General features: G+C 57.1%; 3 protein-coding genes and 1 long non-coding RNA gene across 10 annotated transcripts in view; 2 read left to right on the top strand and 2 right to left on the bottom strand.

Annotated features, from left to right (window-relative positions):
• Sbno2 (strawberry notch homolog 2) overlaps window positions 1-4,937 on the top strand; it is a 45,639-nt gene extending 40,702 nt beyond the window's left edge. For all 5 annotated transcript variants that reach the window (XM_021641815.2, XM_021641816.2, XM_021641818.2 and 2 more), the window contains 14 exons: window positions 50-219; window positions 680-811; window positions 936-1,071; window positions 1,146-1,258; window positions 1,382-1,453; window positions 1,526-1,634; window positions 1,776-1,850; window positions 1,931-2,074; window positions 3,023-3,117; window positions 3,191-3,283; window positions 3,370-3,501; window positions 3,595-3,671; window positions 3,801-3,991; window positions 4,070-4,937. In XM_021641815.2, the coding sequence (XP_021497490.1) occupies window positions 50-219; window positions 680-811; window positions 936-1,071; window positions 1,146-1,258; window positions 1,382-1,453; window positions 1,526-1,634; window positions 1,776-1,850; window positions 1,931-2,074; window positions 3,023-3,117; window positions 3,191-3,283; window positions 3,370-3,501; window positions 3,595-3,671; window positions 3,801-3,991; window positions 4,070-4,518 (1,988 nt within the window). In that variant the 3' untranslated portion in view covers window positions 4,519-4,937. The remainder of the gene's footprint in view (window positions 1-49; window positions 220-679; window positions 812-935; window positions 1,072-1,145; window positions 1,259-1,381; window positions 1,454-1,525; window positions 1,635-1,775; window positions 1,851-1,930; window positions 2,075-3,022; window positions 3,118-3,190; window positions 3,284-3,369; window positions 3,502-3,594; window positions 3,672-3,800; window positions 3,992-4,069) is intronic.
• A 535-nt stretch (window positions 4,938-5,472) lies between these two features.
• Window positions 5,473-8,286, bottom strand: Gpx4 (glutathione peroxidase 4). Of its 2 annotated transcripts, none has more exons than XM_021641900.2 (7): window positions 8,128-8,286; window positions 7,251-7,345; window positions 7,008-7,152; window positions 6,721-6,872; window positions 5,962-5,986; window positions 5,795-5,854; window positions 5,473-5,720 (listed from the first exon to the last, which is right to left on the bottom strand). In XM_021641900.2, exons 1-7 carry the CDS (start codon window positions 8,209-8,211, stop codon window positions 5,688-5,690), a joined length of 594 nt encoding a protein of 197 aa, XP_021497575.1. In that variant the 5' UTR covers window positions 8,212-8,286; the 3' UTR covers window positions 5,473-5,687. The 2 variants fall into 2 exon arrangements, with proteins under 2 accessions (XP_021497575.1, XP_060227084.1); XM_060371101.1 differs by lacking the exon at window positions 8,128-8,286 and adding an exon at window positions 7,539-7,811.
• Window positions 8,287-14,382: 6,096 nt separating this feature from the next.
• Window positions 14,383-21,492, bottom strand: LOC132648758 (uncharacterized). Its single transcript, XR_009587157.1, has 2 exons — window positions 20,308-21,492; window positions 14,383-19,523 (listed from the first exon to the last, which is right to left on the bottom strand). It is a non-coding gene; the product is annotated as an uncharacterized LOC132648758 (long non-coding RNA).
• Window positions 21,493-21,551: 59 nt separating this feature from the next.
• On the top strand, window positions 21,552-26,391 carry Polr2e (RNA polymerase II, I and III subunit E). Of its 2 annotated transcripts, XM_021641930.2 has the most exons (7): window positions 21,552-21,806; window positions 23,275-23,449; window positions 24,562-24,758; window positions 25,007-25,065; window positions 25,144-25,222; window positions 25,395-25,495; window positions 25,874-26,391. In XM_021641930.2, the coding sequence occupies exons 1-6, from the start codon at window positions 21,750-21,752 to the stop codon at window positions 25,458-25,460; spliced, it is 633 nt and encodes a 210-aa protein (XP_021497605.1). In that variant the 5' UTR covers window positions 21,552-21,749; the 3' UTR covers window positions 25,461-25,495; window positions 25,874-26,391. The 2 variants fall into 2 exon arrangements, with proteins under 2 accessions (XP_021497605.1, XP_021497604.1); XM_021641929.2 differs by having other exon boundaries at window positions 25,395-26,391.
• The last annotated feature ends 964 nt before the right edge of the window (window positions 26,392-27,355 follow it).

The following is a 27,355-nucleotide window of genomic DNA, read 5'->3' as shown; positions in this document are numbered from 1 at the left end:
CCCTTCATCCTCGAGAGGCCACTTCACTGACCCTTTTCCTCACTCCCAGGTCCCGTGTACCCCCTTCAGAGAGAGCTGCAGGGCCCTGGGGTCCTGGACCGGGTGGAAAGGCTGAAGCAGGGCCTGCTGGCTAAGGTGCGCGCGCTCGGCCGAGAGCTGCCGGTGAACACGCTGGACCAGCTCATCCACCAGCTCGGGGGCCCTGAGTGTGTGGCTGAGGTGAGCCTGGGCCCCTAGACAGCTCCGAGGGCCCTGTGGGTCAGCCCCTAGGGACGGGTACAGCCTGGCTGCATAGGGTCCTGAGCACCTGTCCCTTACCCACCCCCACTGGCCAGCCTGGGCTACATGAGCGCCAGTCTCAAAAAGGGGAAGGGCTGGAAACAAAGCTCAGCAGATAAGCACACTTCTTGCTCTTCCAGGCAGACCTGAGGCACCAGCACTGTGCCGCACGCTCAGACACACTTACACAGAAAATAAAAAGTATTTTCTAAACAGAAAGGAAGGAAAGACTTTGGTAGTGTCAGGAGTCCTCATGGCTGCGGAGGCCACATTGGAAACCAGCTCCCTGCACAGGGTCCCAGCAGAGCCACCTTGTACCTCAGACAGGGCCATGGTGCACTGGGCCCCCGGGGCCACCACACTGACCCTGTCGGGACCTGCTTCCTCCCCTCTCAACCAGATGACCGGCAGGAAAGGCCGTGTGGTATCCAGGCCGGACGGGTCAGTGGTCTTTGAGTCCAGAGCAGAACAGGGCCTGTCCATCGACCACGTGAACCTCAAGGAGAAGCAGCGCTTCATGAGTGGCGAGAAGGTGGGGCCAGGGCCAGGGCGAGCCCCTACGCAAGTGAATGGCTGCCGGGTGGGGGCCGTGCGTGCTCCTGTTGCCGAGCCGAGAGGAGGGCGCCCCACTACCCTGACATCTCCCCCACCTCCAGCTCGTGGCCATCATCTCTGAGGCTTCCAGCTCTGGTGTCTCCCTCCAAGCCGATCGGCGTGTCCAGAACCAGCGGCGCCGCGTACACATGACGCTGGAGCTGCCTTGGAGCGCAGACCGGGCCATTCAGCAGTTTGGTGAGGCCCTGGCCCTGCCCCGGCTGCCCTTCCCCGGAACCTGCCCCAGTCTCTTAGAGCCTTTTTGTCCCTAGGCCGCACCCACAGGTCCAACCAAGTCTCAGCACCCGAGTACGTCTTCCTCATCTCCGAGCTGGCAGGGGAGCGCAGGTTCGCCTCCATTGTGGCCAAGCGGCTGGAGAGCCTGGTGAGCAGGGCAAGGGGGGGGCAGGTGAGGGAGTCGGGGGGGGGAGCCATGCTGGGCGGGACTGGGGCAGGCCGAGGGGATGCTGGAATCTGAATCACAGATTGTCCTGGGCCACCCTAACAGGGTGCCCTGACCCACGGAGATCGCCGAGCCACCGAGTCCCGAGACCTGAGCAAGTACAACTTCGAGAACAAGGTAGGTAGAGGGTGGGCAGCCCCGGGGAGGCCGCCCCCTGCCCCGGCCTCACTCACCCCATCTGCCCCACAGTACGGCGCCCGTGCACTCAGCCGTGTCCTTGCCACGATCCTGGGCCACACGGACAACCGGGTGCCCCTGCCCCAGGGCTACCCTGGAGGGGATGCCGCCTTCTTCCGTGGTGAGCCTGGGCTCCTGGGTCAGGGAGGCGTGGGGAGTATTCTGGGGGCTGGTTCTGTCAGGATTTGGGGCCTGGGTGAGGGTGGGGTTCTAGGAGAGGGCGCCCTGGGATCCGAGGTCAGCGTTAGGTCTTCCCCCGCAGACATGAAGCAGGGGCTGCTGTCTGTGGGCATCGGCGTCCGGGAGTCACGCACCGGCTGCCTAGATGTGGAAAAGGGTGAGTCCCGCAACTGCGAGGAAGGTAGCGGCTGGGAGGGTGAGGACGCTGGCCTGAGACCCAGCTCCATCCACCTGCAGACTGTTCCATCACCAAGTTCCTGAATCGCATCCTTGGGCTGGAGGTCCACAAGCAGAACGCCCTGTTCCAGTATTTCTCTGACACCTTCGACCACCTCATCGAGATAGACAAGAAGGAGGGCAGATACGACATGGGCATCCTGGGTGAGCGCCAGACGTGGGGCCCAGGGGCCAGTGCGGCCTCTGTGGGAAGTGACCGCTGAGTGGCTGCCGAGGAGGCCCAGAGAGGCGAACCTGCTGGCGCTGGGCAGCCGCAGAAGGGCTCAAACTGCGGTTACAAAACCAGCCAGCCGACCAAGAGAAGCAACACGACCTCAGTGCTTCCAGGAGGCTACAACCTCAGTGCTTCCAGGAGGCTACCTGTGGGCTTGTTTGGGGTTTTGTTTTTATTTTTTAACTTGTGATTTTCTGAGACAGGGTTTCTCTGTGTAGCCCTGGCTGGCCTGGAGCTGACAGAGATCCGACTGTCCCTGTTGGATTACAGGCGTGTGCCACCCCGCCCGGAGGGAAGCTTATGTTTCTGTGTCGGGCTGCTCTGAGAGCCAGCTCCATGCTGGCGCTCACTGAACCTAGTGTCTGCTGCAGCCTGGGCTAAGGTTGTGGACCCTGAAGAGAGATGGTCGTTTCTAGGTGTGCTGGCACCCGCCTGTCAGCCTAACGCTCACAGAGGCAGAAGGATGAGTTCGGGCTCACCCGCTGCACTAAAGTAGCTACCTGAGAGCCTGCCTCAAAGCAGACCAAACAGGCCGGAGGGAGAGCAGCAGTGAGGTCGCTGCTCTTCCAGAGGGCGGGCTCAAGTCTCCCAGGACACAAGCCTGCAGCTACGCCCCAGTGGGTCCCACGGTGTCTTCTGGCCACCTCGGCACAGCACACACTGTGGGCACACAGGCAGGGACACAAAAAGACAGACCCGTCCTCACCAACAGACAGTTCTCTGGTTAGCCGGGCACAGGATGCCGAGTACCCGGCCTGGAGGTTACCAGACGCCTACCCACAGGACATCTGGCCTCCAGGCTTTTGGGGCCTGCTGATGGGAAATATAAGAGAATCAGCTCCATCAGCCTGACCCCTGACCTCCTACCCTCTCCTCAGACCTGGCCCCTGGCATCAACGAGATCCATGAAGAAAGCCAGCAGGTGTTCCTGGCACCGGGGCACCCACAGGATGGGCAGGTGGTCTTCTACAAGGTGAGCAGAGGACCACCCAGCCCAAGCCCTGGCTCCAGCACCCAAACCTGCTAACAGCCCACTTCCCACACAGATCAGTGTAGACCGCGGTATGAAGTGGGAAGACGCATTGGACAGGTCGCTGGAGCTCAAGGGCCCGTATGACGGCTTCTACCTCTCCTACAAGGTGAGTGGACCACTCCTGATGGGTGCTCTGCCAGCCACCTCCCCAGCGACCCTGCTGGCCATAGGCCTCACCACTCTGGATCCTAGGTACGAGGGAGCAAGACGAGCTGCCTCCTGGCAGAACAGAATCGCGGCGAGTATTTCACCGTGTACAAGCCGAACATCGGCCGCCAGAGCCAGCTGGAGACCCTGGACAGTCTGTGCCGGAAGTTCCACCGGGTAGGGAAGGACCTACCCTCTTATGGCGGCTGGGAACGCGAGGGGAGCTCCTGAGCCTGTTTCCCCTGTTGACTCCCGGGCCTGCGTCCCCAGGTCACCGCGGAAGAGGCCAGGGAGCCCTGGGAGAGCAGCTATGCCCTCTCGCTGGAGCACTGCAGCCACAGCACCTGGTGAGGCCCGGGCGGGAAGCCACAGGAGAGGGCGGGGCCGGGCGCCCAGCCTCGCAGGGCCCTGTGGGCTGGGAAAGCCGAGCGCGCGCTGCCGCTGCGAGCTGACCAGCGCTCGGCCCCCCGGTACAGGAACCAGCGCTGCCGACTGGCACAGGAGGGCAAGGCCTGCTCCCAGGGCCTGCGCCTCCGCCACCACTACATGCTGTGCGGGGCGCTGCTGCGCGTGTGGGGCCGCATCGCCGCCGTCATGGCGGATGTCAGCAGCAGCAGCTACCTGCAGATCGTGCGTCTCAAGACCAAGGACAAGAAGAAGCAAGTGGGTGAGTGGGGCGGCGGGTGCGTGTCCCCGGAGACAGGGGTCCCAGGTAGGCCCTGACCGCGTGCCCGCGCCGCCACAGGCATCAAGATCCCCGAGGGCTGCGTCCCCCGCGTCCTGCAGGAGCTGCAGCTGATGGAGGCCGAGGTGAAGCGCCGCAGCACTCACGGTCTGTCCGCACGCCCACCCACTCCACGCGCGCTCGCGCTCCCCTGCGGTCCTGCTGAGGTGCTGGACTTGACCTACAGCCCCCCGGCCGAGGCTTTCCCGCCGCCTCCACGCTTCACCTTCCCTTCGCTGCCGCCCCCAGACCCCAGCTCTCTGATGCTGGGCGCGAGGGATCCCGCCACCAACCCCGCGGAGCTGGCACACCAGGGCTGCGACATCAACTTCAGGGAGGTGTTGGAGGACATGCTCCGCTCTCTGCGCGCCGTGCCCCCTCAGAGCCCTGCCCCCCTGGTGGGCGTGAGCGGCGGGGCCACCGAGCGCCAGAGCGTCATCCAGTTCAGTCCGCCCTTCCCAAACTCATAGGCCGCCGCCCTGGACCCTGCATCACAACTGTCCCGGGCAGGGAGGCCCACCGGCTCCTCTGCAAGCAGACGGTTCCCACGACTACTGAGGGTGCCAGGCCGCAGTGCCTTCCAAGCCAGCGCGGAGTGGGGCCTCCGGGCCTCCCCCGCTCCAGCGGCTCCCAGCCTGGACGCTGTGGGGCTTGGGGGTCCCAGAGAGCTGGTAACTCAGGAAACCCGGTGCTCAGGCTCCGCCGTCTACGGGGGCTCCACGGGGCAGACCCCGTTAATATATGCAATCCCCTGCTCCCTAAATTATTGTCAACCGCCCCTCCCCAGCCCCAGAATGTGGGCAGCCGGCGGGCCCTGGTTTCTATGTATTTATAATGAACTGATGTATATATGTAAAGATCTTTTTTAAAATATACCGCCTTTTGCCTACTTCCCAGTGTGTTAAGGCCAGTGGGAGAGGGGACCTGAGGGTCACAGAGCAGTGGCTGCTGCCCACTTAAGAACGGACACAGGTGACAGGGCCACGCAGCAAACCTGCCACAGGTGTGCTGGTTGGGACATGCTGGGGGGTGGAATTAATCCCAGACCAGTGGCAGCTGCAGTCGGTTGGGGTGAGGATCACGGGTCCGGCTTTGCAGACCTCCAGGGAGTCATTGGAGGCAGGGGGCCATCTGCTGGTACTTCTGCACAGTCCTAGGGTCACTTCCGCCTGGGAGTCCAAAGCTCACACCCCACAGGGAGTGAAGAGGCCCCGGGCCAGTAGTTCAGGGGACCCACTGGCCCCTCCCTCCCGGCCTGCCCCAGCTCAGCCACACCCACTGCAGGCAGTCCTTCCAGCGGGCCTGGGAGCCTCGGGGTCAGTAGGGACTTTTGATCAGCTGACTCAGATTGGCACCCAGAGTCCCAGGGCACAGGAACTGCTCAATCCTCGGTGCGCTTAATTCCTGACCCACGGACACACACGCACATTTCTACATTTTATTCCCACAAGGCAGCCAAGCTGAAGCTCGAGCCGGTGCCACAGGCCTCTGGACCTTCCTCCGGCGGGGATGCACGCCAGGTCCTCAGGGTTGCCCCACCAGCAAGCTGGTTTGCAGGCAGCCCGTCATGAGTGCCGGGGGGTGGAAGGCTCCAGGGGTCACAGGGCAGGGGGCTCGGCCGGGGCACACACTTGTAGGGCTAGAGATAGCACGGCAGGTCCTTCTCTATTACCTGTGGGGAGATGACACGGTCAGGCGGCCCCGGCCTGGCTCGCTCACCCAGCCCTCCTCGGCAAAGGGGCTTACCTGGGGCTCTTCCATGGGGCCATAGCGCTTCACCACGCAGCCATTCTTATCAATGAGAAACTGGGGCAGAGCAGACATGTTGACAGGGTGCAGGGGAGCGGGCCACACCCACACGCTCACACACACACACACACACACACACACACGGAAACCCCAGCCACTCTTACCTTGGTAAAGTTCCATTTGATGGCGCTGTAAGAGATGGGGAGAGAGGGCTTAGAAGTGGCACCAGGGCATGGTGGTGCCCAGCTTTAATCCCAGCACCCAGGAGGCAGAGGCAGGTGGATCTGAATTCCCTGCCAGCCAGGGCTACAGAGTGAACCCTGCTCCAGAGGAACGGGGGTGGTGGGCTGCCTCACTCAGCGGTTAAGAGAACGCACCGGTCTTCCGGAGAACAGGGTGGTGTGGCTGGCACTGCCAGCGCCCACAGGGCATGCTGGCCTACCCAAGTCTCTAACTCCAATTCCAGGGACTCAGAGACATGCATGTACGACACGGACAGACATGCAGACACAACACCCATACACAAAAGGAAAGTTTCGGGGGGGGAGGACGGTGATCAATGATTAAGAGCACTGATAAAAGCACTGGCTGTTCTTATAGAGAACACAAAAGTTCAGTGCCTAGCCCCCTCTAACTCCAGCTCGGGGGGAGTCAACCCCTTCTGGCCTCGGCTGACAATGCACCCAGGTGGTTCTCATATTTCAACCAAACACATGAAACAGAAACAAATCTTTGAGGCAGGGTCAGGAGGTTCACGCCTTCAATCCCAGCACTTTGGAGGCAAGGCAGGAAGACCTGTGAGTTCCAGGCCAGAAAACCTCCTCCCCCCCCCCATAACACACCCAAAACTAAGAAGCTGTCACCTACTCCCACCCTGGTCCAGAGCCATCTGGCCATCTGCCCACGCCGCCAGGGCCACTCACTTTCCCAGCATGCCCCTGCCCTTGGGCTGGACTTTCATCCATTTCCACAGTGGGTGGGCATCGTCCCCATTCACACAGATCTTGCTGTACATGTCAAACTTGACGTTGTAGCCGGCCGCAAACTCCTTGATTTCCTGATTATTCCCTGGCTCCTGCGGGAAGCAACAGAGTCACTTGGAAGGTTTGCGACCCTGCATGCAGACATGCAGACACACAGACACACAAACACCGACCCGGGCCCTCGTGGGGGCGGGGCAGGGGGCCGCTGACTGGGGACAGCCACGCACCTGCCTCCCGAACTGGTTGCAAGGGAAGGCCAGGATTCGTAAACCACACTCAGCATATCGGGCATGCAGATCAACTAGCTGAGTGTAGTTTACGTCGGTTTTGCCTCATTGTGAGGCTACGTTGGTGACGATGCACACGAAACCCCTGGGAGAGAAAAAAAAAAAAGGGTGGAAATGAGGCGGCCGTCAGGAGAGCCCCGTCTTCAGACTGGCCCTGCACCACCCTCCTGTCCAGGCACCCACCTGTACTTATCCAGGCAAATCATGTGCCCGTCGATGTCCTTGGCTGCGAATTCGTGCATGGAGCGCGCACAGCGCCAATCATCGCGGGATGCGCACTGTGAAAAGAGGAAAACTGAGTGTCCCACCTCCGTTCCCCCAGGGCGGTCAAAAAAATAAAATAAGGGCAAGCCCTGGGGCACCGGGCGGGGAGGGCAGGCTCCTCGGTCCCCACACGCGCCCCTCTCAGGTAGGCTGCGGCCCCATGAAGACTCTCCCGGGGGAGGAGGCAGGGTGTCCCCGGACGCACACCGAGCCCAGGAGGTCGGCGCAGCTGCTGCAGTCCGGGGCCTGCCGCAGCGCGGCCGGAGAAGGGCCCGACGGCTCGGGCCCCGGTCTCATCCGGCGGGCGCGCGCCCTACGGCGGCGGCGCGAGCGAGTTCTCCTCCTCCTCCGAGGGCGCCGGCGCCTCCGGGGACTGCGGCGCCGGCGTCGACGCCATCGGCGGCCTCCCCGGGACCGGCTACGCTGCCTGCAGCGTCCCGGGGTCCCGGCGGCCGCGCGGCCCATGGCCGCCCCTCTGCGCGTCTCGAGCGCGGCGCGGGGACAAAGAGCCGGTAGCCAAGGCGCCGCCGACTATGACGCACCGCGGCGGACGGGGCGCGTGACCAGGTCAGAGCCCGCCATGGTGACCCCGACACCGGTTCACGCCCTCGGGGACCTTCCCCCGCCGAGGCCTGGCTCTGTGCGGCCTCGGGGGTGCCACCCGGGCGCCCCCCACTCCAGCCAACCGACCCCACGACCCCCGATCTCCACCCTGGACGAGGGATCCGGCCCCCGAGCCCGCCCCCGCCCCGGCCGCGGCCACGACCGCAATCCCCCGCGTCCCCAGGGCGCCCACCATGGTGACTGCCAGCCCAGGCGTAGCCAGAGCCCCGCACAGCAGTGCCGGCTTCAGTAAGCGGCTCAGACGGCCCCAGCTCATCTCGGCGGCCGGAGCCAGCGGCTCCTCCCCTCACGCAGCCGACCAATGGACGCACGAGGCCGAGTGTGGCTTGCCCGCCCTTGGCCACGCCCACTGACGTCTCTTATTGGTCGGGTGCGCCTGCGCTGAAGACGCGAGGCCCCTGCAGCCAATGGGAAGACGGAATGAGGGGGGTGGCGTGGGCGGGGCTGGGCTTGCGGGTTTGTTGTTGTCAGCAACTGCGCATGCTCAGTGGTGGGGCGGTCGGAGAAACGGGAGCCGCGTCCGCGCGGAGTGCGCGTTGGAGTATTGCGGACAGTTAGTTACCCGCGAGGTTGCTTGCAGCTGGGCAGGGGGCCAGGGCGCCTAGGGGAACCCCTGGGAATAGAAGACTAGGCAAAGTCATCCCCCTAATCACCCCCTTTGAGCACAGGAGCTTCCTTTTTCTCCTGGAGACAGAATCTCATGTAGCCCAGGCTAGCCTTGAACGATGTATAGCAGAGGATGACCTTGAACCCCTGTTCTTCCAGCCTCAGGCTACTGAGTGCTGGGATGGCAGGTGTATGCTATTCTCTCCAGCCCACACACATGTCCATTTCACTATTTTTCTCTCCTTTAGAGCTGGTTTTATGTACCCCAGGCCTGTCTCAACTCACTTTGTAAAAGCAGGATAATCTTGAGCTCCTAATCCTCCTGCCTTCACCTCCTAAAAGCTGGAGAGGCAGATGTGCAGTGCCTTGCAGTGTAAGGATGGAACCCAGGGCCTGGAGCCTGCTAGGTGTGGGCTGTCAGCCCAAGCCCCAGATTTCCCTCATTCAGGCCGGCTTGAGGCTCACAGCAGTCCCCCTGCCTTAGACTCCTGGGTACTAGGATGCCAGGTCTATGACAGCAGGCCAGATCCTGATCCCTGTAGATACTGAGGAGGCTGTACGACTGGGTCGTGGGAAGGAGGTGGCACCGGGTACAAAGTGACCGCACACACAAAGGGCTGTGTTCAGACTTCAGCCCGCAGGTGACAGGCACACATGGGTACTTGTGTAATCCCAGCACCTGAGACAGGAGGATCCCTGGGGCTAAATCGGGACAGCCAAATGCTTGGGGTCAGTGAGGGATTCCCTGCCTCAAAAATAAGGCAGAGAGAAGTGTGCCGGCCACACCCTTACCCAGCCCTTGGAGGCAGAGAGGCCAGCCTGGTCTAGGAGAGAGTTCCAAAGGTCAGCCAGGGCTACACAGTGAACCCTGTCTTAGAAAACAAGGCGGCAAGAGATTAAGGAGGACAGTCCAGCATGGCTTCCACACAGCAGTTATCATGTGACCTCAGAGGTCCCTGCACAAGTAGCCCCAGGGCCTGAGGGCCTACGTGAGAATAAAGGCTACACAAGGAGTCACTTGTCCAGGTCCCACACAGGTGCCTCCACACAGGGAGGACAAAGGGCCCACAGGGCTGCACACAGAGGGTGACTCACGAAATTCCTCAGTCAGCTGCCCGTCCCACCCCCTCCCTGGACTCTGATGCCTCTGCCAGCCCTTAAATCGGCTCTGTTTTTTTGACCGCTCGAGGAGGCCATCTGTCAGGAGCCCTCTGGAGGCGCTGGGTCCCTCTGAGGGAGCCCAGGAGCCACCTCCTGACAGGCAGAGCCCAGGAGCCTAAGAGGACCGGTGGGTTGTCACCAACCATTCTTTCACAATCTTGTTGGGCAGGGTTCTCAGCGACCCCAAGGGCCCCTCCCGCCTCAGGAAGTCAGCTGTTTCCTCCCAACCCAGAGTAGGACAAGCTCTGTAAGGATTTGCCTCTGAGCCTTAGCCTGAAGTTGTAAATAAATACCAGCGCTCAGAGGCTTAGGGCGGCCACACCCCCTTCCTGCTTAGTGTCTGCTAAAATAAAGGCAGGATTGAGAAAGAGAGCCACGGGGCGGGGCTGAAGGTGGCCAGTCCCAGGAGCCCAGCCCCAGGCTCTGGGACAGCTTTGTGTGTTGAGAGTCCCATTCTCCCAAGTGACCAAAACTTGAGTCCTGGGGCGACCACAGGAAGCCACCAGCTCCCAGAAAGACCAGGACAGGGCCCAGGCTTTTACTGCTTATTTTGAAGACAAGGCCTCTCTGTAGCCCAGGCTGGAACTCAGTCTGTAGCCAAGGATGACCTGGAACTCCTGATCTCCCACCTCCCAAGTGCTGGGCTGGCAGGTGTCTCTACGCCTGTTTACAGGTGCTGGGTGTGGACCCCTGGCTTTGCACATACCCCGAGCCCCTGAGCCCCGACCTTCATCTCTAATTTTCTTTGTTTTCTCAGACCAGGTTTCTCCCCTTCTCCCGGGCTCCTTACGTCCCAACACCGAAATAACAGAAGCACAGCCACCCGCAGAGAGGACCCCAGACACCCTGGAGGACCTGGTGAGCCGGAGTGTAACTGAGGGGGCGCTTGCTCAGCGCTGAGCAGCCTTGCTGGGTCCTCTAACAGGACCCAGAGCAAGCTTCAGGTGGCTGTTAGCCCTGTCGCCATATCAAAGCCCTAGAGTTCAGAGCTGGGCCACTGAGTCCTGTGGCCAGTCAGTCCTGCTCTTTCCTTCAGTCCCAGTGTCTCAGAGGACCCTGGTCTGTGTCCGGACAACTGAAACTACAGTTAAAGATTTAATGTGTAGGGCTGGAGAGATGGCTCAGAGGTTAAGAGCACCTGCTGCTCTTCCAGAGGTCCTGAGTTCAATTCCCAGAAACCACACGGTGGCTCACAACCATCTGTAATGAGATCTGGTGCCCCCTTCTGGCGTGCAGGTGTACATGCAGACCAGCATTGTATACATAATAAATTTTGAAAAAAAAAAAAGATTTAAAGTGTAAAATCTCCCCCTTTGTCCAAAGAGCCTTGGAGTTTCTGTCTCTGTTATGTTTAACAGTAAGTTGTGCTAAGGCAGCAGTCCCCAACCTGTGGGTCACAACCCCTTAGGGGATCCATGAGTCCTTTCACAGGGGTCTCCTAGGAGCACTGGAAAACACAGATACTTACATTACAGTTCATAACAGTATCAAACTCACAGTTACGAAGAGAATAATTTCGTGGTTGTGGGTCACTATCCCTTCACTAATGTCTAAGTGATGGACCCCAACGGAAGGACAAAGGGAACACTAGGGGCACATGTGGCAAGGTCCAACCTGGGGTTGGGCCTGAGCCTCCAGAGTTAAGGTTTTAGTTGGGAGGCTGGCTTTCTCCCCTACAGGGCTGAGATTATCACTCTTGGGGCAGCTGCTCCAGAGACCTGTGCTCTTTGTCTCTTTGGTCAACCTTGACCACTTTCCCCTGCAAATAGCATATAGGATGCTGGGTTTCTTTTATTAGTGAGTGAGTTAGTTGTTTGTTTGAGACAGGGTCTCTCTGTGTAGCCCTGGCTGTCTTGGAACTCACTCCATAGCTCAGGCCGGCCTCAAACCCACAGAGATCCGCCTGCCCCTGCCTTGGAGCACTGAGATCAAAGGTGTGTGCCGCCACTGCCCCGCAGGCCCTGTTAGTTCCCAGTAAACTTGCTCAGCTTAAGTCATCGGCTTACGTTTACGCAAGGCCTCCCAGGCCAGCTATGGCTTTTGCCTTCATTCTTTAGTCCCCAGGCCTCCCACTCCGCACCTCCCCATTGCCTTTGAGACCCGTATTCCTTCGGGCTTAGGTCTGGAAGGCTAGACCAGCACACACCCGGGGTTACGCCTTTCTTTTTAAACTTGTGTTATTGATACACATTTTTGTGTGTATGAGTGTTTGGTCTGCGTAAGTGTCTGTGTGCTGTGTGTGTCTGGTGTCTAAACAGGCCAGAAGACGACAGGGTCCTCTGGAACTGGAGTTAGGGACGGTTGTGAGCTGCCATGTGGGTGCTGGGAACTAAAGCTGGGTTCTGTGCAAGAACAAAAAGTGCTCTTAACCCGTGAGTCACCCCCTCCCCTTCTTCCTTCTTCCTTTCTTCTTTCTTTCTCTTTCTCTCTCTCTTTCTTTCTCTCTTTCTCTTTCTCTTTCTTTCTTTCTTTCTTTCTCTCTTTCTCTCTTCCTCTTTCTTTCTCTTTCTCTTTCTCTCTCTCTCTTTCTTTCTCTTTCTTTCTCTCTTTTTCTTTCTTTCTCTCTTTCTCTTTCTTTCTCTCTTTCTCTTTCTCTCTCTCTTTTTCTTTCTTTCCTCCCTCCCTTCCTTCCTTTTTCTCTCTCTCTATGTAGAGCAGGCTGGCCTCTTTCCCCCCAGGGCTGGGATCAAAGGCTGCACGGCCAGCACACTTGGTAATAGGATCCTTTTTGAAGAACTGCTGGGGCTGGGCTCTGAGCCCACCACCCCTGAATGCCCAGCACGGTGATGAGCACCAGCTCTCATCCCAAAATTGCATTGCTGGCGGCAGGAGGATCAGGAGTTAGACCAGACAGACCGGTGTGGCCTCAGACCTCCCTCCACAGTGTGTGCTGCCCGGATCTCGCAGGGGCTCCCAGACAGTGGGGGAACAGCCCAAGAAGGCCCTTGCCTAGAAGAAAGCCACGTGCTCCACTTCTGCCTCTGAAGGTGTTTGCTCCAGGAATTCCAGTCAGCTAGATGAGGTTATCTCTGTTTATACCACAAAAAAACAAAGGCAGGTTGCTTTCCCCCCTTTTTTTCCATTCTTTCATCTATTACATCTGTCTGCAGTTTCTCCTCCCTCCCCTTCCCCAGCTTCTCCTCACATCTCCCCTCCCCCACCCTCAGTTCCACCCCAGCTCTGCCTCCCCTCAGAAGAGAGCAGGCCCCTCAGGGACATCAACCAAACACCAGGCACATAGCGTCACATCAAGGCTGGACTAGGCAACCGGACCAGGAAAAGGGTCCCACAAGCAGGCAGAAGTTTCAAGTTCATGTGCATTTAGTGTGTTTTGCCTGCATGCATGTTTTTATGAGGGCAACAAATCCCCTGGAATCAGAGTTACAGACAGTTGTGAGCTGCCATGTTGGTGCTGGGAGCAGCTGGTGCTCTAACCACTAAGCCATCTCTCCAGGCTTTTTTTTTTTAGAGAGAGAGAGGGTCCCACTCTGTAGACCAAGATGACCTTGAACCCTCCAGCCCTGGGATGAAAGGTGACAGTATGACCACAGCTTATTTTCAGCCTGTTTCCTTTGCCATGCAGAACAAGTTTTTGTGTGGACCCAAGTTTTCATCCTTCTTGGGCTGTTCCCACAGCGGAATTGCTAGATCCTGCAGTGACTGCTTCACTTTTCACTCTCAGCTCTCTGGGTACGCACACGTGCACCCCAGGAGAGTGTCCGATCCCTGCGAGTCGCTTGGGGTCCCACATGCGCGTGTGGGGAACTTGGCTTCCCCACGGCAGCCGCGCAGTGCTCTCCACCTCTGAAGCACCCCATCGCTCGCACCAGCCCTTGGGTGTTGGAGTTTCTGCTCCCCCGGTTGGAGCTGGGCTGTGAGGCCAGGTGCAGAGGCCACAGGTCATCGAGGACTCTTGTCACTCAGGATCCTGGGGCCCAAATGCTCCAGGCAGCACCGCTCTCCTCTCAGGCTGCCTTCCCTGTGGCTCACTGCTCTGAGGAATAGCAGGACAGTCCCAGCTGCCACACCAGGGCCACACCGGGGCCCTTCCATTGTTTCCATTTAGTCCACCCTCTTGCCAGGCCCAGGACTCTCTCCTCAGGCCTCCTCCTGTCTCCTCTTTCCTCAGCTGGGACCCTCCTGTGCCTCTTCCCTCCCCAGGGCCTCCTGCCCCACCTTCCCACCTCCTCTCATCTGCCATTCTTTCTTGCCCTAACAGTCTGCCTGGGCCCAGCTCTGGCCGCAGACCCCAAGTGGCCTCTCTTTCTTGGTCATAGGTCGTGGCAACCCTGTCCAACTTGGCGATTGCTGGCTTTCTTGCCTCCAGACACATTCCTCACCTAGTTGCCAAGACACCTGGCTCCTCTTGTCCTTTTTCCTATTTCAGAAACTCTGTGGCAACAGCGTGGCCTGGGGAGGGGTGCTTCCCTGAGCAGCTGTGAGGGCGCCAAGGGAGAAAAAGAACAGGTTAAGTCAGGAGCCAGAGGTTGCAGCCAGGACCAGCGTCCAGGGATCCGCAAACGCGTCCACCAGCTGGAACAGACCCTTCCTGATGTGGATCCCACAGAGCCCGAGCCCCCTCAGCCCCTCCCTGACCCTTGCTGCGCTGTCCCAGGCAGGCACCCAAATTACAATGGCCACAAAGAAAAAAAAGGCAGAGTTTGCTTTGTTGTGTTTATTTTGTTTTGAGACACATTGTTAGCTCTGTAGCCCAAGTAGGCATAGAACTCATTATGTATCCTAGACTGACCTAAAACTTAACAGCTGTCCTCCTGCCTCAGCTTCTCAATTCTGGGATGACAGGTGTGCCTCTCATATCTGGTTCGTGTGGAGCTGGGGATGGAACCAAGGGCTTCAGGAATGTGCTGCCTGGCTCCTCCCCACTGAGCCCTGACCATGACACTGTTTGCCGTGAGTTTTTTGTTTTGTTTTGTTTTGAGACAGTCTCACTGTGTAGCCCTGCTGGCTTGGAACTTGCTATGGAGACCAGACTGGTCTCAAACACTCACAGAGATCTGCCTCCTGAGTCTTTAGATTGCTTTTAATTGTGTGTCTGTGGGTTTCTGCGTGTCTGTGCAGGCACAGGTGAAGGCCAGAGGCGCTGGAGTCCCCGAGGCTGGAGGTACAGGTGCTGGGTGTCACCTGACACAGGTCTTAACAACTAACCGTGTCTCCTGCCTCGAGAGCTGAATGTGGTCTTGCTACCTTAGCCCAGGCTGGCCTATGGTGATCCTGTCTGCCTCCACAGTGCAGGGATTTCTATGGCTCTCCTGTTCATGGCCCCTGTGTTCCCTTTAGCACCACACAAGGGAATACAGCTTACCATAAGGAGACAAAGCATGACGACAGAAGGGACCAGCTGGCAGGGTTAGGGGTCCGAGGAGAGGGGGTGAGGCTATGGGATCAAACGCATTCCGTGCTCACATGAAAATGCCCCATCTGTGCGGGACCCTCCCTCCACAACAAAGCTGAGACTTCAGAGAGAACGCCAGATGGGATTTATTCTTCAAGACCCGGCGTCAGCCTGGACAGAAGGCAGCCGCAGCTGGCACGCCCGTGTGTGTGGCAAGGGACCACGGCTCCCTGCTCTCCTTTCCCCGTAGGCCGGCCCTCCACACAGTCTTCTCAGAAGTCCCTCCCAGGTGCCCCCTCCTCCCACAGGCAACGTAGGCAGTCGGGGAAGAGGGCCAGAGCTTCCCGCTCACCTGCGATTCTCCAAGGAGCTTGAATTCACCTCATACCAGAAACGGATCATCGTCACTTAGTTCTTATGTCCTCACTCCTTTTCGCACTTACAGGTCTGATTTTTAGAATTTCCTTTTCAAGACAGGGTTTCTCCGTATACCCTTGTCTGTCCTGGACTCACGGACTCACGTTGTAGACCAGGCTGGCCTCAAATTCACAGGGATCCGCCTGCCTCTGCCTCCCTGAGTGCTGGGATTACAGGTGTGCGCCACCGAGCCTGGCTCCTATTTTCACATTTATTTTTACCTTGTGAATTGGCCTAAAGTTCTTCCATTCCATTTTGCTACAGGACTGATGTCTGACCAGTGGCCAACACCATTAGGTTTGTATTGCTGTGCATTTGTCTGTTGACTGCTCTTCAGTGAGTTTTTCTTTCTTTCTTTTCCTTTCTTTCTTTCTTTCTTTCTTTCTTCCTTTCTTTCTTTCTTTTTATTGTTTGTTTGTTTGTTTTTGGAGACAGAGTTTCTGTGTGTAGCTCTGGCTGTTATGGAAATCCCTCTGTAGACCAGGCTGGCCTCAAACTCACAGAGATTCACTGTCCTCTGTCTCCTGAGCGCTGGGATTAAACGCATGCACTACCATAAAAGGCTTCATGACTTTTTTTAGTCAAACCTTCACATAAGGAATAAAGCGGCAGCCTGCACCCCTGCTTCAGGGTCTGGAAAGATGGCTCAGTGGCTGCTCTTGCAGAGGACCGGGGTTCAATTCCCTTGCACAACCCTCTGTAAGTCCAGTCCCAGGGAACCCAGCGCCCTCTTCTGGCGTATGGGTACCAGCATACATTCAAGCAAACATACACACTAAAGTGTCAAAAAAAAAAAAGTCTAAAATATTTCCAATACAATTCCAAGTGAAAGTAGGACAGGGGACACCCTATCTCGAACTCGAACACCATGAGCAAATACCACTCCCTGAGTCAGCTGCTCCCCTATTGGGCGGCCAGGGGCCTTGGGAATGTTCCCCTCCAGAGCTGTATTATTGGGACTGAAAATGCAACACCTTCTACCACTCAAAACACAAGTGCCTCCAGTAAGAGGCCACCAGACCTTGGCACAACTGACTCGACGATGGCAGTGCCACTCGGGCTCTAAGACTCAGCACGGCGACAGTACCGCTCGCCAAATACAGAAACAAGGTCTAATGCATCAAAGCCCCCAGTTACGGGATGCTCTCTCTCTCTCTATGGACTAACCTTGGTCTTTGGCTTCTGTAGATCCACTTCTGGTTTACTGTTCTTGTTAACTGAAGTCGGTCAGTCCAGAACACGGGTTTCGTGTTTAAAAGCTCATCCTGAAGAAGGCTCAGGCTACACCAGGATCCCAGACACTAAGGGCAGTCACTGCCCGGCTAACAAAGTCTTTCTTTCTATTGGCTTCTCTGGTGGACACCTCCCCCTCCCCCCCCAACACCATCTCCTACTTCCCATCACCTGTAACCTTGTCTCCCAAGCCATTCGCCAGTGTCATCAGCTGGCTACACACTCCTTTAAAGGCCTCTGCAGTCTGACAGTGAAGCTATCTTGATGATCATAGGTAGGTTAACTCACTCTAGATCCCTGATAAAGCCCACTGCAGTCCTGCAGTAGTTCCTAGACTTACATATCTTTTTAGAATTCCCACTAGGGCGTCCATGAATTCAACAGAGAGATCAGAGGACCCAAGTTTATGCCTCTCGGCCCCGAGATTGGCTTTGTGAAGAGGAGACTGGAGGCCAGGGTGTAGGGTTCATCTAGGTGAACCAGCAGGCAGCTTCTGTGTCCACCAGCTCGGGGACACAGACTGCAGAGAAACTCCTCTTTGCCCCTCTGTTGCTCGAGACATTTGGGACATTTGAATAGACTCCAGGAGCACTCGGTGGATAACAAAATCCATCCTGTCATGTGAGACACGAAGATTAATCCACACTCCATGCTGAGAAAAAAAGGTTTGGACGTGCTGGCCTACTCAGCCAGGAGCAGGAGCAGGTTCCCGAGTCTCATTCCCCGTGTTCCTCATCCTGAAACAGGGCCAGCTTGCAGTGTGCCCCTGCGGGGCCTGTGTCACACCCCAGAGGGACAGGCACTCCTTGAGCCTGGGCCCTGTCAGACAAATGTAGGGGTCGTTGCGACACACTCCACCCAAGCTTTCCGCCTTGTTCCTCCTGTAAGGCCCCACGCCCCTCAGCCCACTATTTCCACCCTCTTTGGATCCTGTAAGCGCTGTGTTCCTCCATGGCTTCCTGGGGCTCCTCCAGGGCTTTGTAAGGCCGAAGGCACTAACCAATCAGATCTGATCCAGGTGTGCGGCCCTCGCCCACGCCACTGCGGGCTGAGCTTCTCCACCTATTCTGGTTATGGCTGCAATCAGGGAGCACTTCTGGGCCTACAGACCCTTTCTCAGGTATTGCTCTCTGGGGTGAGCTTCTCCCGAGATCAGGCTGTGTGGTCCGCTATCCACTAACAGCAGTGGAGGGGCCTGATATCCGGGGTCTTGGGTTCCGGGCAGACGTACTTGCTGCAAATGCTCTGCTTCTTTCTGTACCCACAGTTTCAGATCAGCCAGCTGCCTACTTTTGTTTGTTTTAATGGAAAATTCATACAGTGTATTTTTATCATGTGTCCTCTCCCCCAAGTCTTCCCATGCTCCTAACGTTATATTCTTTATTTCTTTTTGAAACAAACAGCCAGGAAGTGGTGGCAAATGCCTTTGATCTCAGCACTCAAAGGCAGAGGCAGGTGGATCTCTGAGTTCCAGGCTAGCCTGGGCTACACAGACAGTTCCAGGACCGCCAAGGCCACATAGATCCTGTCTCAAATAACAACAAAAAGAAACACACATACACAAAAGCATGAAGAACAAAAACATAAACAAACCCCGAGGTGAATTTGTCTTGGCCATGTGCTGCTGGGCATGGGCCTACCCTGAAGTGTGAATATATCCACAGTGAGACTCCACTGGAGAAAATGGATTTTTTCTTCACACCCGGATGACAACTGGAGGTTGCTTCTTGGTTAAGGGTGGGAGCTCATGCCCACTTCCCCTCTCAGCTTTAGGACGCCATCTGGCTTCAGCCTGTAGAGGCTCTGCGCGTTGCCACAGCCTCTGTGAGTTCACATGTGCGTCAGTCCTGCTGTGTCTGGAAGACACTGGGTCCTTGGTGTCATCATGCCCTCTGGCTCTCACACGTGCTCCTCCTCTTCCTCACAGGTGTCTGAGCCCTCTGTCGGAGTCAGTGAAAACAACTTTTAAAGGCTGGGCGCTCCAGTCTCTCACTCTGCACGCTGTCAGTTGTGTGTCTGTGTTGGTTCCCATTCACTCAAGAAGCTTCTCCAGTGAGGAGTGAGCAGAGATAGCACGGGTCTCGGGTTTTTGTCTGCTATCCTAAAATTTTCACTTCCAGTTGAGGTTTTCTTTATTGACTGTATTTCTTTTTTAAATTAATTTATTATGTATACAGTGTTCTGCCTGCATTACACTTGCAGGCCAGAAGAGGGCATCAGATCTCATTCCAGATGGTTATGAGCCACCATGTAGTTGCTGGGAATTGAACTCAGGACCTTTGGAGGAACAGCCAGTGCTCTTAACCTCTGAGCCATCTCTCCAGGTCTAGGGACCACAGTTGAGTGTTCTGGATCCTGGCATAGCGTTGAGCCTTTCCTAGGGTGAACTTTTAAGCACAATAACCAAGGTTTGGGTTGACATACTTCAGCTACTAAGAACAGTTAGCCAGAAGCAGAACTACTACAGCCAAAAAGCGAGGTGAGTACATTCAGACTTTCCCAGAACTATATGGACTTTGATGGATTAGGCCTTGGCTCTCTTTTGGCAGATGGTGCTGGCTATGTGCTGAGTTTTACAGCTTGAGTGGTATTTTCATCATGGGGGCCTGAGCCTGGGAGTGCCTTTTACACTGAGATCTAGGCATCTGGAGGTATGATACTTGAGGTATTTCTTGGTATTACATCCGGTTTCATCTTTGTTGTGTGGGTTTTCGGCTCTTTGGTTGCTGTTGCCTTCTCTGGGTCCTGGGCAGGTATGGTTGCTGTGGTATCCCTGGTAGAGGAGCCTCTACAGTCCTCTGGTGACAGAAAAGGGAGGACAGGCTGAGAGGGGCCCAGAAAGGGACTAGGGAGACGGGGTCCATACCAAGAGGTAGAATCCCAGGGAGTGGAGGTAAGGTGGGAGGGGGGCTCCTATAGGCAGGCTGTGTATACTGGCAAAGCCTGGGGCTGAGTGCCCCGAGTGGCCCTTATCCTGATGGCCACGCTGTAGCTGTATGGCAGTAATTAATAAAGCAGCAGCTTTCTTTAGCCCCGCCAGCTCCCAAAAGAACCGACGCAGAGAGACTGGCTTATTTTACAAGCTTGAAGCACTGGAGCTGGATGGGTTTTGAGCCTCTCAGCTATGTAGCAATGCTCCGCTACACAACCCAAGTTACTGGCCAATATGCCATCCTTGCTGAACTGGATCTGCTCCACCACTGGGAAGCCCCTGCCTTGCACCTAACCATTTCTCTCATGTCCCAAGCCCACCTACTCGGGCTCTGGCCACTCACTGCCATCAAGAGTGAGAGGATCGCGTCTGCTGGAAGTTAGTGTCAGGCCCTCCCCCACTACCTTAAAAAAAGAAAAGAGGGGCTGGAGAGATGGCTCAGCGGTTATGAGCACCGGTGGCTCTTCCAAAGGTCCAGAGTTCAATTCCCAGTAACCACATGCTGCCTCACAACCATCTACAGTGAGATCTGGTGCCCTCTACTGGCCTGCAAATGCAGGCGGACTACTGTATAAATAATATTTAAAAATACTATAAAAAAGGAAAAGAAAAAACAGTGTCTGACTTAGAACTCTCAGGGAACTACTCACCTTGCCTGCAGACTGCTGAAACTAAATGAATCCACCAGCACTTCTTCCGACTCTCATTTTCCAAAAACTTCTTCGGCTCTAGCCCCTTTTCATTCATAGCTCCTTTAGCCAAGTGTAGCAGGCTCAGCCCTGTTGTACAGCCTCTGTGGTGGGCTCAGTGGTCAGGTGTCCTTGGAGGGGTGACTCCCAGATTGGCAAGAACTTGTCTTTCCAGGTCATGATCCCCACAAGTTCCCAGGCAGGAAGCAGTGGTGTCCTGTGGACTCTGAGGTCAGGCTCACGGCAGGAGGGGATGGTGGGCGGCGCCTAGTTTTCCAAGGACAGATCTTGCACACACCTTTAATCCCGGCGCTGAGGAGGCAGAGGTAGGCCATTCTCTGTGCGTTTGAGACCAGGCTGGTCTGCCTATTGATTTCCGAGGGGGCAACTGCCCCTCCACCCTCCCACCCCCACCCCGAAAGAAAGGAAAAATGTGCATTTCTGTGAGGTCTAACTACAAGCTGGAAAGGGTTTAGCCGTGGAAGCCTTTCCCTAGGGTCCATGTCTTCACCACCTTGTTAAGCTTTCCACAAGTCAGCCCACACACACACACACACACACACACACACACACCATACATCCATACTTTTTTCCTTTTACATTTTTAGTAGTTTAGCTACGTGTATTTGTGTCTCTGCATGTGGGTATGGATCTAAAAGTGTGGTACCCACAGAGGCCAGAGGCATTGGACCCTCTGGAGCTGGAGTTACACATGGTTGGAGGCTGCTGGCAACCGATTTCTTACCATGCAAAACAAATACAAACTAATAAAAACTTGTATAAAAAGGGACACCGAGGCACACGAATTTAACTCTTGTGGAGGGCCCCTTGGGCAACTCGAGGCACAAAGCCTGCTAGGCTGTCACAGTGTCCCAAAGAGTCGCAGGCCCCTCGCCCAGCAGACAGACTTTCGCTACCAGGCTCCTCCTGCTGATCTTTTTGTTTTGTTTTCGAAGCAGCGTTTCTCTGTGTAGCCCTGGCTGTCCTGGACTCGCTCTGTAGACCCCGACCTCGGGGATCCGCTTGCCTCTGCCTCCCGAGTGCTGGGATTTAAAGGCGTGCGCCGCGCCACCGCATTCAGCCTTTTATTATTATTATTATTATTATTATTATTTTGCCTGCCTCGGCCTCCCAACTCCCCGGGATCAAAGGCACGGTCTAAGCGGAGAAACCTCCCGCAGGTCAAGCATCGCCAGGCCTCCGGGCGGTCCGAGCGCCGGGGTTGTCCATTGCGCAGCCTGTCCTGGAAGTTCACTGTATTCAGGCGTTCGCCCAGGACAGCTCGGAGCCGGCGGGGGCTTTCCGGCGTTCGCGCAGGCGCACTGTGTTCGTGGGGGGGGCCTTGCCGCCGTCCGGCTCAGGCGCGCTGCGGGCAGCCCCAGGGGCGCGTGAGCGGCGGCAACATGGACGACGAGGAGGAGACCTACCGGCTGTGGAAGATCCGCAAGACTATCATGCAGGTGAGGTGAGCGCGGGGAGGTTTGCGCGAGGAAGAACCGCGGTTGCCGCAGCCGGGGGCAATCCCCCTGGCCCAGCCCCGCGCCTCCTGCGTGCGCCCCGCCCGCGCGGGCCTGCCACTGTCGGCGATGCTCCCGCGCTAGCCCCCTGCCCTGGCCGGGCGCCGCTTCGGAGCCGGGGAGACTGCGTGGGCGCCCCGGGTGCTGGAGACGAACCCGCGCTGTCCGCATGCCAGGCCGCCGCTCCACCGCCCTAGCCCCGGCGCCAGCACACGCGGCAGCGCAGCCACGCGTTGCTCGGTTTCAGGGGATCGGACACCCTCTCCTGGCTTCCCGTGACTCCCGACGCACGTGGCCTGAAAAACTATCTTAAAAATAAGATGAGCCGGGCGGTGGTGGCGCACAACTTTCATCCCAGTATTCGGGAGGCAGAGGCAGGCGGCTTAATAAACAAAACAAAACCCCAGCTTTGGCCGGACACGGCGGTGCACGCCTTTAATCCCCAGTACTGGGAGGCAGAGGCGGACGAATCTCTGTGAACTCGAGGCCACGGTGGCGCTCGCCTTAGATCCCGTTGCTCTGGATGCCGAGGCAGGCAGATTTCCGAGAGTTAGAGGCCATCCCGATCTCCATAGTGAGTTCCGGGACAGTCAGGACTTTGTAGAGAGACATTGCCTCAGAAAACCGAAATAAACAAAAGGTAAAAAAAATGCTAATTTGCTGACACTCTCTTTAATCCCATCATTCTTGGGTCAGTCAGCCTCCGAGTTCAAGACCAGCTTGGCCTGTTTCAAAAGTTTGCGATCACCCAGGCCTGCACAGTGAGACTCTGCCCCAAAAATAATAGTAAAAAAAAAAAAAAAAAAAAAAAAAAACTAGGTTAGCCAGGTGGTGGTGCGCGCCTTTAATTCCAGCACTTAGGAGACAGAGGCAGGTGGATCTTTTGAGTGTTCAAAGCCAGCCTGGTCTGAGTTCTAGGGCAGCCAGTGATACTCAGAGAAACCCTGTCTGGAAGAAAAAGAAAAAAACAGAGATCTTGGTGTTTGAGTTGAGCAGGCAGGATTGTGGTGGTGAAAGAGCTGTGTGTAATTTTGACTTACGCTGTATGGTGTGGAACCAAAAACTTGGTCTGAGCTGTCCCAGGCCTGTGTCGCAGGCCTGATCCGTGGTCCCCCTCATCAGGGCCCAAGGCTGTGAGCAGGAAGGTGATGTTTGGTCCTTTAGTTGGACCGGTTGCCCTACAGCTGCCAGCGATGATGTGGGGAGAGGCAGGCTTGGCTGGGGTCTGTGGTTCCAGCCTCTCTAGGGCATGAGCGCCAGAGTGTGGTGGTGGCCAGCCGCGTAGCATGCAGTGCCGCTGGGGCAGATGAGTGCTGCTGCCCTTTCTGTCCCCGGCCAGCCCAGTTCATTCAGCATCAGGCCTGCCTGGCCCAGCCCAGTGCTGAGGACAGCTGGCTCTGTGTCTCCGCAGCTTTGTCATGACCGTGGCTACCTGGTGACCCAGGATGAGCTGGACCAGACGCTTGAGGAGTTCAAGGTACAGTTCGGGGACAAGCCGAGCGAGGGGAGACCGAGGCGGACAGACCTCACCGTGCTGGTGGCCCACAACGATGACCCCACAGACCAGATGTTTGTCTTCTTCCCAGGTGAGGGCCTCTGGGCTGCAGCCATGGCCTGCCTCCGGGGCCCTTCGTTCTGGTGGCCCCATCCAGGCCCTGGCTCAGGTGCCAGCTCATGGCAGCCTGACACAGCTCTGTCCCCTTTGTTTATGGTCTCTCTGCTTTCTGCCCAGCCAGTGAGTGTGGGCCCCACCCAGGCCCAGCTTTGCCAGCAGGACTGTGGCGGGTGTCCCCCTGTCTGCGCTTTCCCTGTCTCCCCTGGGAGGCTTCCTCTCACGGTCAGTTGCTGACCACTCTCACCCCTGAGTCCCAGCACAGCTCTGTCCCTGTGGCTCCTGTCTGCTCTGTTCTATGGTGCCTATGGTGCCTGCCTTCTGCTCTCCCCAGACGAACAGTCTCCTTGAACCTGATGCCCTACGACCCTGGGGCCTGGGTTTTCTGTGAGAACCGGGAGTGCAGGGATGGGCATGGTAGCGTATGCCTGTAATCCCAGCAGAGCAGGCCGTCTAGGGCAGCCTCGTGTACAGAGCCAACTCCAGGACAGCCAGGACTGTGTGGATCAGTCTTTCGCAGCCTTCCGGGTGCTGTGACCCTTTAATACAGTCTCCTGTGTTGTGACCTCTAACCAGAAAATTACTTTCCTTGCTACTGTTGTGAATCACAGTGTAAATATCTGTGTTTCCCAAGGGGTTCAGGACCCACAGGTTGAGAACCACTGATGCAGCAACAACTTGAAGTTTCAAAAAAAATATTAAATTTTAAAAAGGTTGTGTAGAATGTGAGACCCAGCAGTTTGCAAACCATGTGTATGTTTACCTATGGGCCTGTGGTTCTGGGCCCTGGTGCTCCAGCTAGCCCAACTTGGCCTGTGGAATCAAGGCCAGCCCCATGTGGACACGGGGTCCATCTCCTGGCCAGTCAGTTTCTTCTTGAGGCTGTCCAGGCTGACAGACTTCAGAGCTGAGGGTGCCCACCCTCTGTTCCAGGGGGGCCCTCAGAGTCTTGCGGCCAGCAGCTTTCTTCCTGCGTTGGTTCCTGGGCTCTCAGGCAGCCCCGCCATGGGGGTAGAGACAGATCACAGGCAGTCGGGGCCGTGGTGGCCTCCGGGAGCGGGTGTGAGGGCTGTGCTGTGTCCACAGAGGAGCCCAAGGTGGGCATCAAGACCATCAAGGTGTACTGCCAGCGCATGCAGGAGGAGAACATCACGCGGGCGCTGATCGTGGTGCAACAGGGCATGACGCCGTCCGCCAAGCAGTCCCTGGTGGACATGGCGCCCAAGTATGTTCTGGAGCAGTTCCTTCAGCAGGAGCTACTCATCAACATCACGGAACATGAGGTGAGTCTGTCTCGGGGAGAGAGGGGGTAGGCCAGGGCGCCACCGCCTGGGGGGCGCGGCCGTGGACCTTTGCAGCCTGGGCTTCCACCATTCCTTTGCCAGGGCAGCCCGCCTGAGCGTGCATGGTGGTAGTATGAGGAGCCGCGTCATGTCCTTTGTCTGCCCCTGTGACAATGCCTTTTATCCTGTTGGGCTCTGTTGAGGTTCCTGATGGCTGTGTGGCTGTGGGGGGGTCTCTGTCTCCACAGCTGGTCCCGGAGCACGTGGTCATGACCAAGGAGGAGGTGACAGAACTTCTGGCTCGGTAGTATCCTTTACCCTGCCTGTCCTGCCCCACCCCCGCCCCGAACACCTTGCCCTCGTGCTGTCCTTAACTGTGTCCAAGCAAGCTTCGTGAGAGCCAGTTGCCCAGGATCCAGGCTGGGGACCCCGTGGCTCGCTACTTTGGGATCAAGCGAGGGCAGGTGAGAAGCCATGGCCAGCATCCCCTATAGAGCCTTGGGAATTCTTGATTCCTAAAGCACCCTGGTTCCTCCGTCCTCTCCCTCTGAGGCCAGGGCTGTGATGGCCAGAGGACAGTGGTCCGTGGCCACTGATTCCAGGGCTCTGCCAACCCCAGCTGTCCCTGCCCCCCAGGTTGTGAAGATCATCCGACCCAGCGAGACTGCCGGCCGCTACATCACCTACCGCCTGGTGCAGTAGCTGCAGGGAGCCGCAGGGAGGGCCAGCGCTGCCCGGTGAGCCTGCCCGCCTCCATAGCTGCTGCCCATCCTTGAGCCCGAGAGGGGCTGCCTTCCCCAGCCAGCGCACAGTGCCGCTCCCTTCTGAAAATGAGAGACTGTTGGGTGAGACATTCTGGCCACAGAGCCCGGTGTGTTGACCCACCTGACGGAAGGAGAGAGCTGACTCCTGCAAGTGTCCTCTGACCTCTGCACCCAGGACTCGATTGGGAGGGGGCCTTTATCCCAACACCCAGGAGGCAGAGGCAGGCAGATAAAGAGTTCCAGGCTATCTGGGGCTACACAGACTCCCAGACAGCTAGGCCACATCGTGAACTTCTCTCTCAGAAAGCAAGCAATCAAAGGAAAAAAAAAACCCTGTACTGTTGTTCCCAGGTGAAATCCTAGCATTCTGGAGACTGAGGCAGGAGGATTGCTGTAACCTCAGGGCAAGTTTGTGGACTCTTTAGCAAGAACCAGGGCAGCACCCGTGTTCTGGTGTGAGCTCCTCTGAAAAACAATAAAAAGAAATCCACCTGTGGCGTGGGGCCTGCCCGGAAGCCTCCAGGAGCGGCTGACCAGCCCTTCCCAGCTCACCAGCGACCTCCTGCCCTGCACCTTGATGGACAGTTGAATGGCTGCCACCTCCCCGAGGACCAGGTGCATGGCTGCTGCTCCCATAGAGCCCAGGGTCTATGGAGCAGGGTGTGGGTCATAACCGGTTTGCCTTTTGACTCAAGGGTTCCCATCTGGCCCCTGTCTCGGGACATGGCCCTTCAGCATGTCACCAGGCAGCCTGTCCTGCCCCTATGCGTCCTGAGTGCTGGCCATACCCCACTCCTTTATCACTGTGAGGTCACTGCTCTGTTCAGGGTCCTCGCAGGCCTCTTGAGAATTAAAAGATATTTTGTGGAGGTTTGTTACTGTGGTGGTCCTGGCATCCCACAGGGTGGCTGCTGCTTGCAGGATGGGTCCTGGAGGGCAACTTCTTATGTCCCCTGTGGCCTCCCCTTCCTCCTGGCTGCTATTCCCTCTTGTCTGCTTGCCAAAGGCCGCCCTCACTATCATGAGGGGTGGGGGAGGACTGTGGCTGGTGAGCACTGTGGCCAGTCCTTTCTTTCCACTGAGATTCGAGACAAGGCAGTGCAATCGGGGCTCCAGCTGACAGAGTTGTCGGGGTGACCCTTAAGCTGATGCTCTTCTGCTCGCCTCAGTGCTCAGGCTGGAGCTGAGGGCCTCCCCGCCTGTGCTCCGCCCTGGTACTTTGTCCCAGCTGTGGGGTGCCAAGTTTGTCCATAAGGCCCAGCAGCTGCCATCTTGTAATTCAGGACATTGCATCACTCGTGTTAGCGTCAGCTGTCAGTCCAGCATCTGTGAGTCCATTTCCCGTCCCTGCGTTCTGCTCTTTGCATCCCCTACCATTGTCCCATACTTGCCTCTTGTTTGGGTCTCTTGGAGCTGCCTGTCTTTGAGGTTCTGCCACATTGGCTGGTGCCTCCTGTTGGTGGCTGTGTGATTGCCTGGCTTACGCCCACCTTCCCGTGGACACTGGGCTGTTGCACCTGTTAGTTGCTATGTCTGTGGCACACACCAGGACCAGGAGTGTCTCAGACGCTTTTGTTTTGAGACAAAGTCTCCCATTGTATGTGGCCCGGGAAGTCTTCGGATAGCCTGTGTGTGGGCATTACTTTTTAAACCTTTATTTTCTGTTTCTTTTAAAGATTTTATTTATTTTACATACATATGTATTCTATCTGCATGTACACCTACACACCAGCAGAGGGCATCAGATCCCAGTATAGATGGCTGTGAGCCACCGTGTGGTGGCTGGGAATTGAACTCAGGACCTCTGGAAGAGCAGTGTTCTTAACCGCTGAG

The sequence above is a fragment of the Meriones unguiculatus genome, chromosome 17 (genome assembly GCF_030254825.1).
Source record: "Meriones unguiculatus strain TT.TT164.6M chromosome 17, Bangor_MerUng_6.1, whole genome shotgun sequence".
NCBI classification, from domain to species: Eukaryota; Metazoa; Chordata; class Mammalia; order Rodentia; family Muridae; genus Meriones; species Meriones unguiculatus.
This window is presented reverse-complemented; position numbering and strand designations above follow the sequence as displayed.

What these genes read in the sequence shown, in the direction of transcription:
- Polr2e (XM_021641930.2), top strand. Translation starts at nt 21,750, where the DNA reads ATGGACGACGAGGAGGAGACCTACCGGCTGTGGAAGATCCGCAAGACT. An exon ending in ACAGAACTTCTGGCTCGGTA is followed by an intron (nt 25,066 to 25,143) that starts GTATCCTTTACC and finishes ACTGTGTCCAAG; the next exon opens with CAAGCTTCGTGAGAGCCAGT. An exon ending in TTGGGATCAAGCGAGGGCAG is followed by an intron (nt 25,223 to 25,394) that starts GTGAGAAGCCAT and finishes CCTGCCCCCCAG; the next exon opens with GTTGTGAAGATCATCCGACC.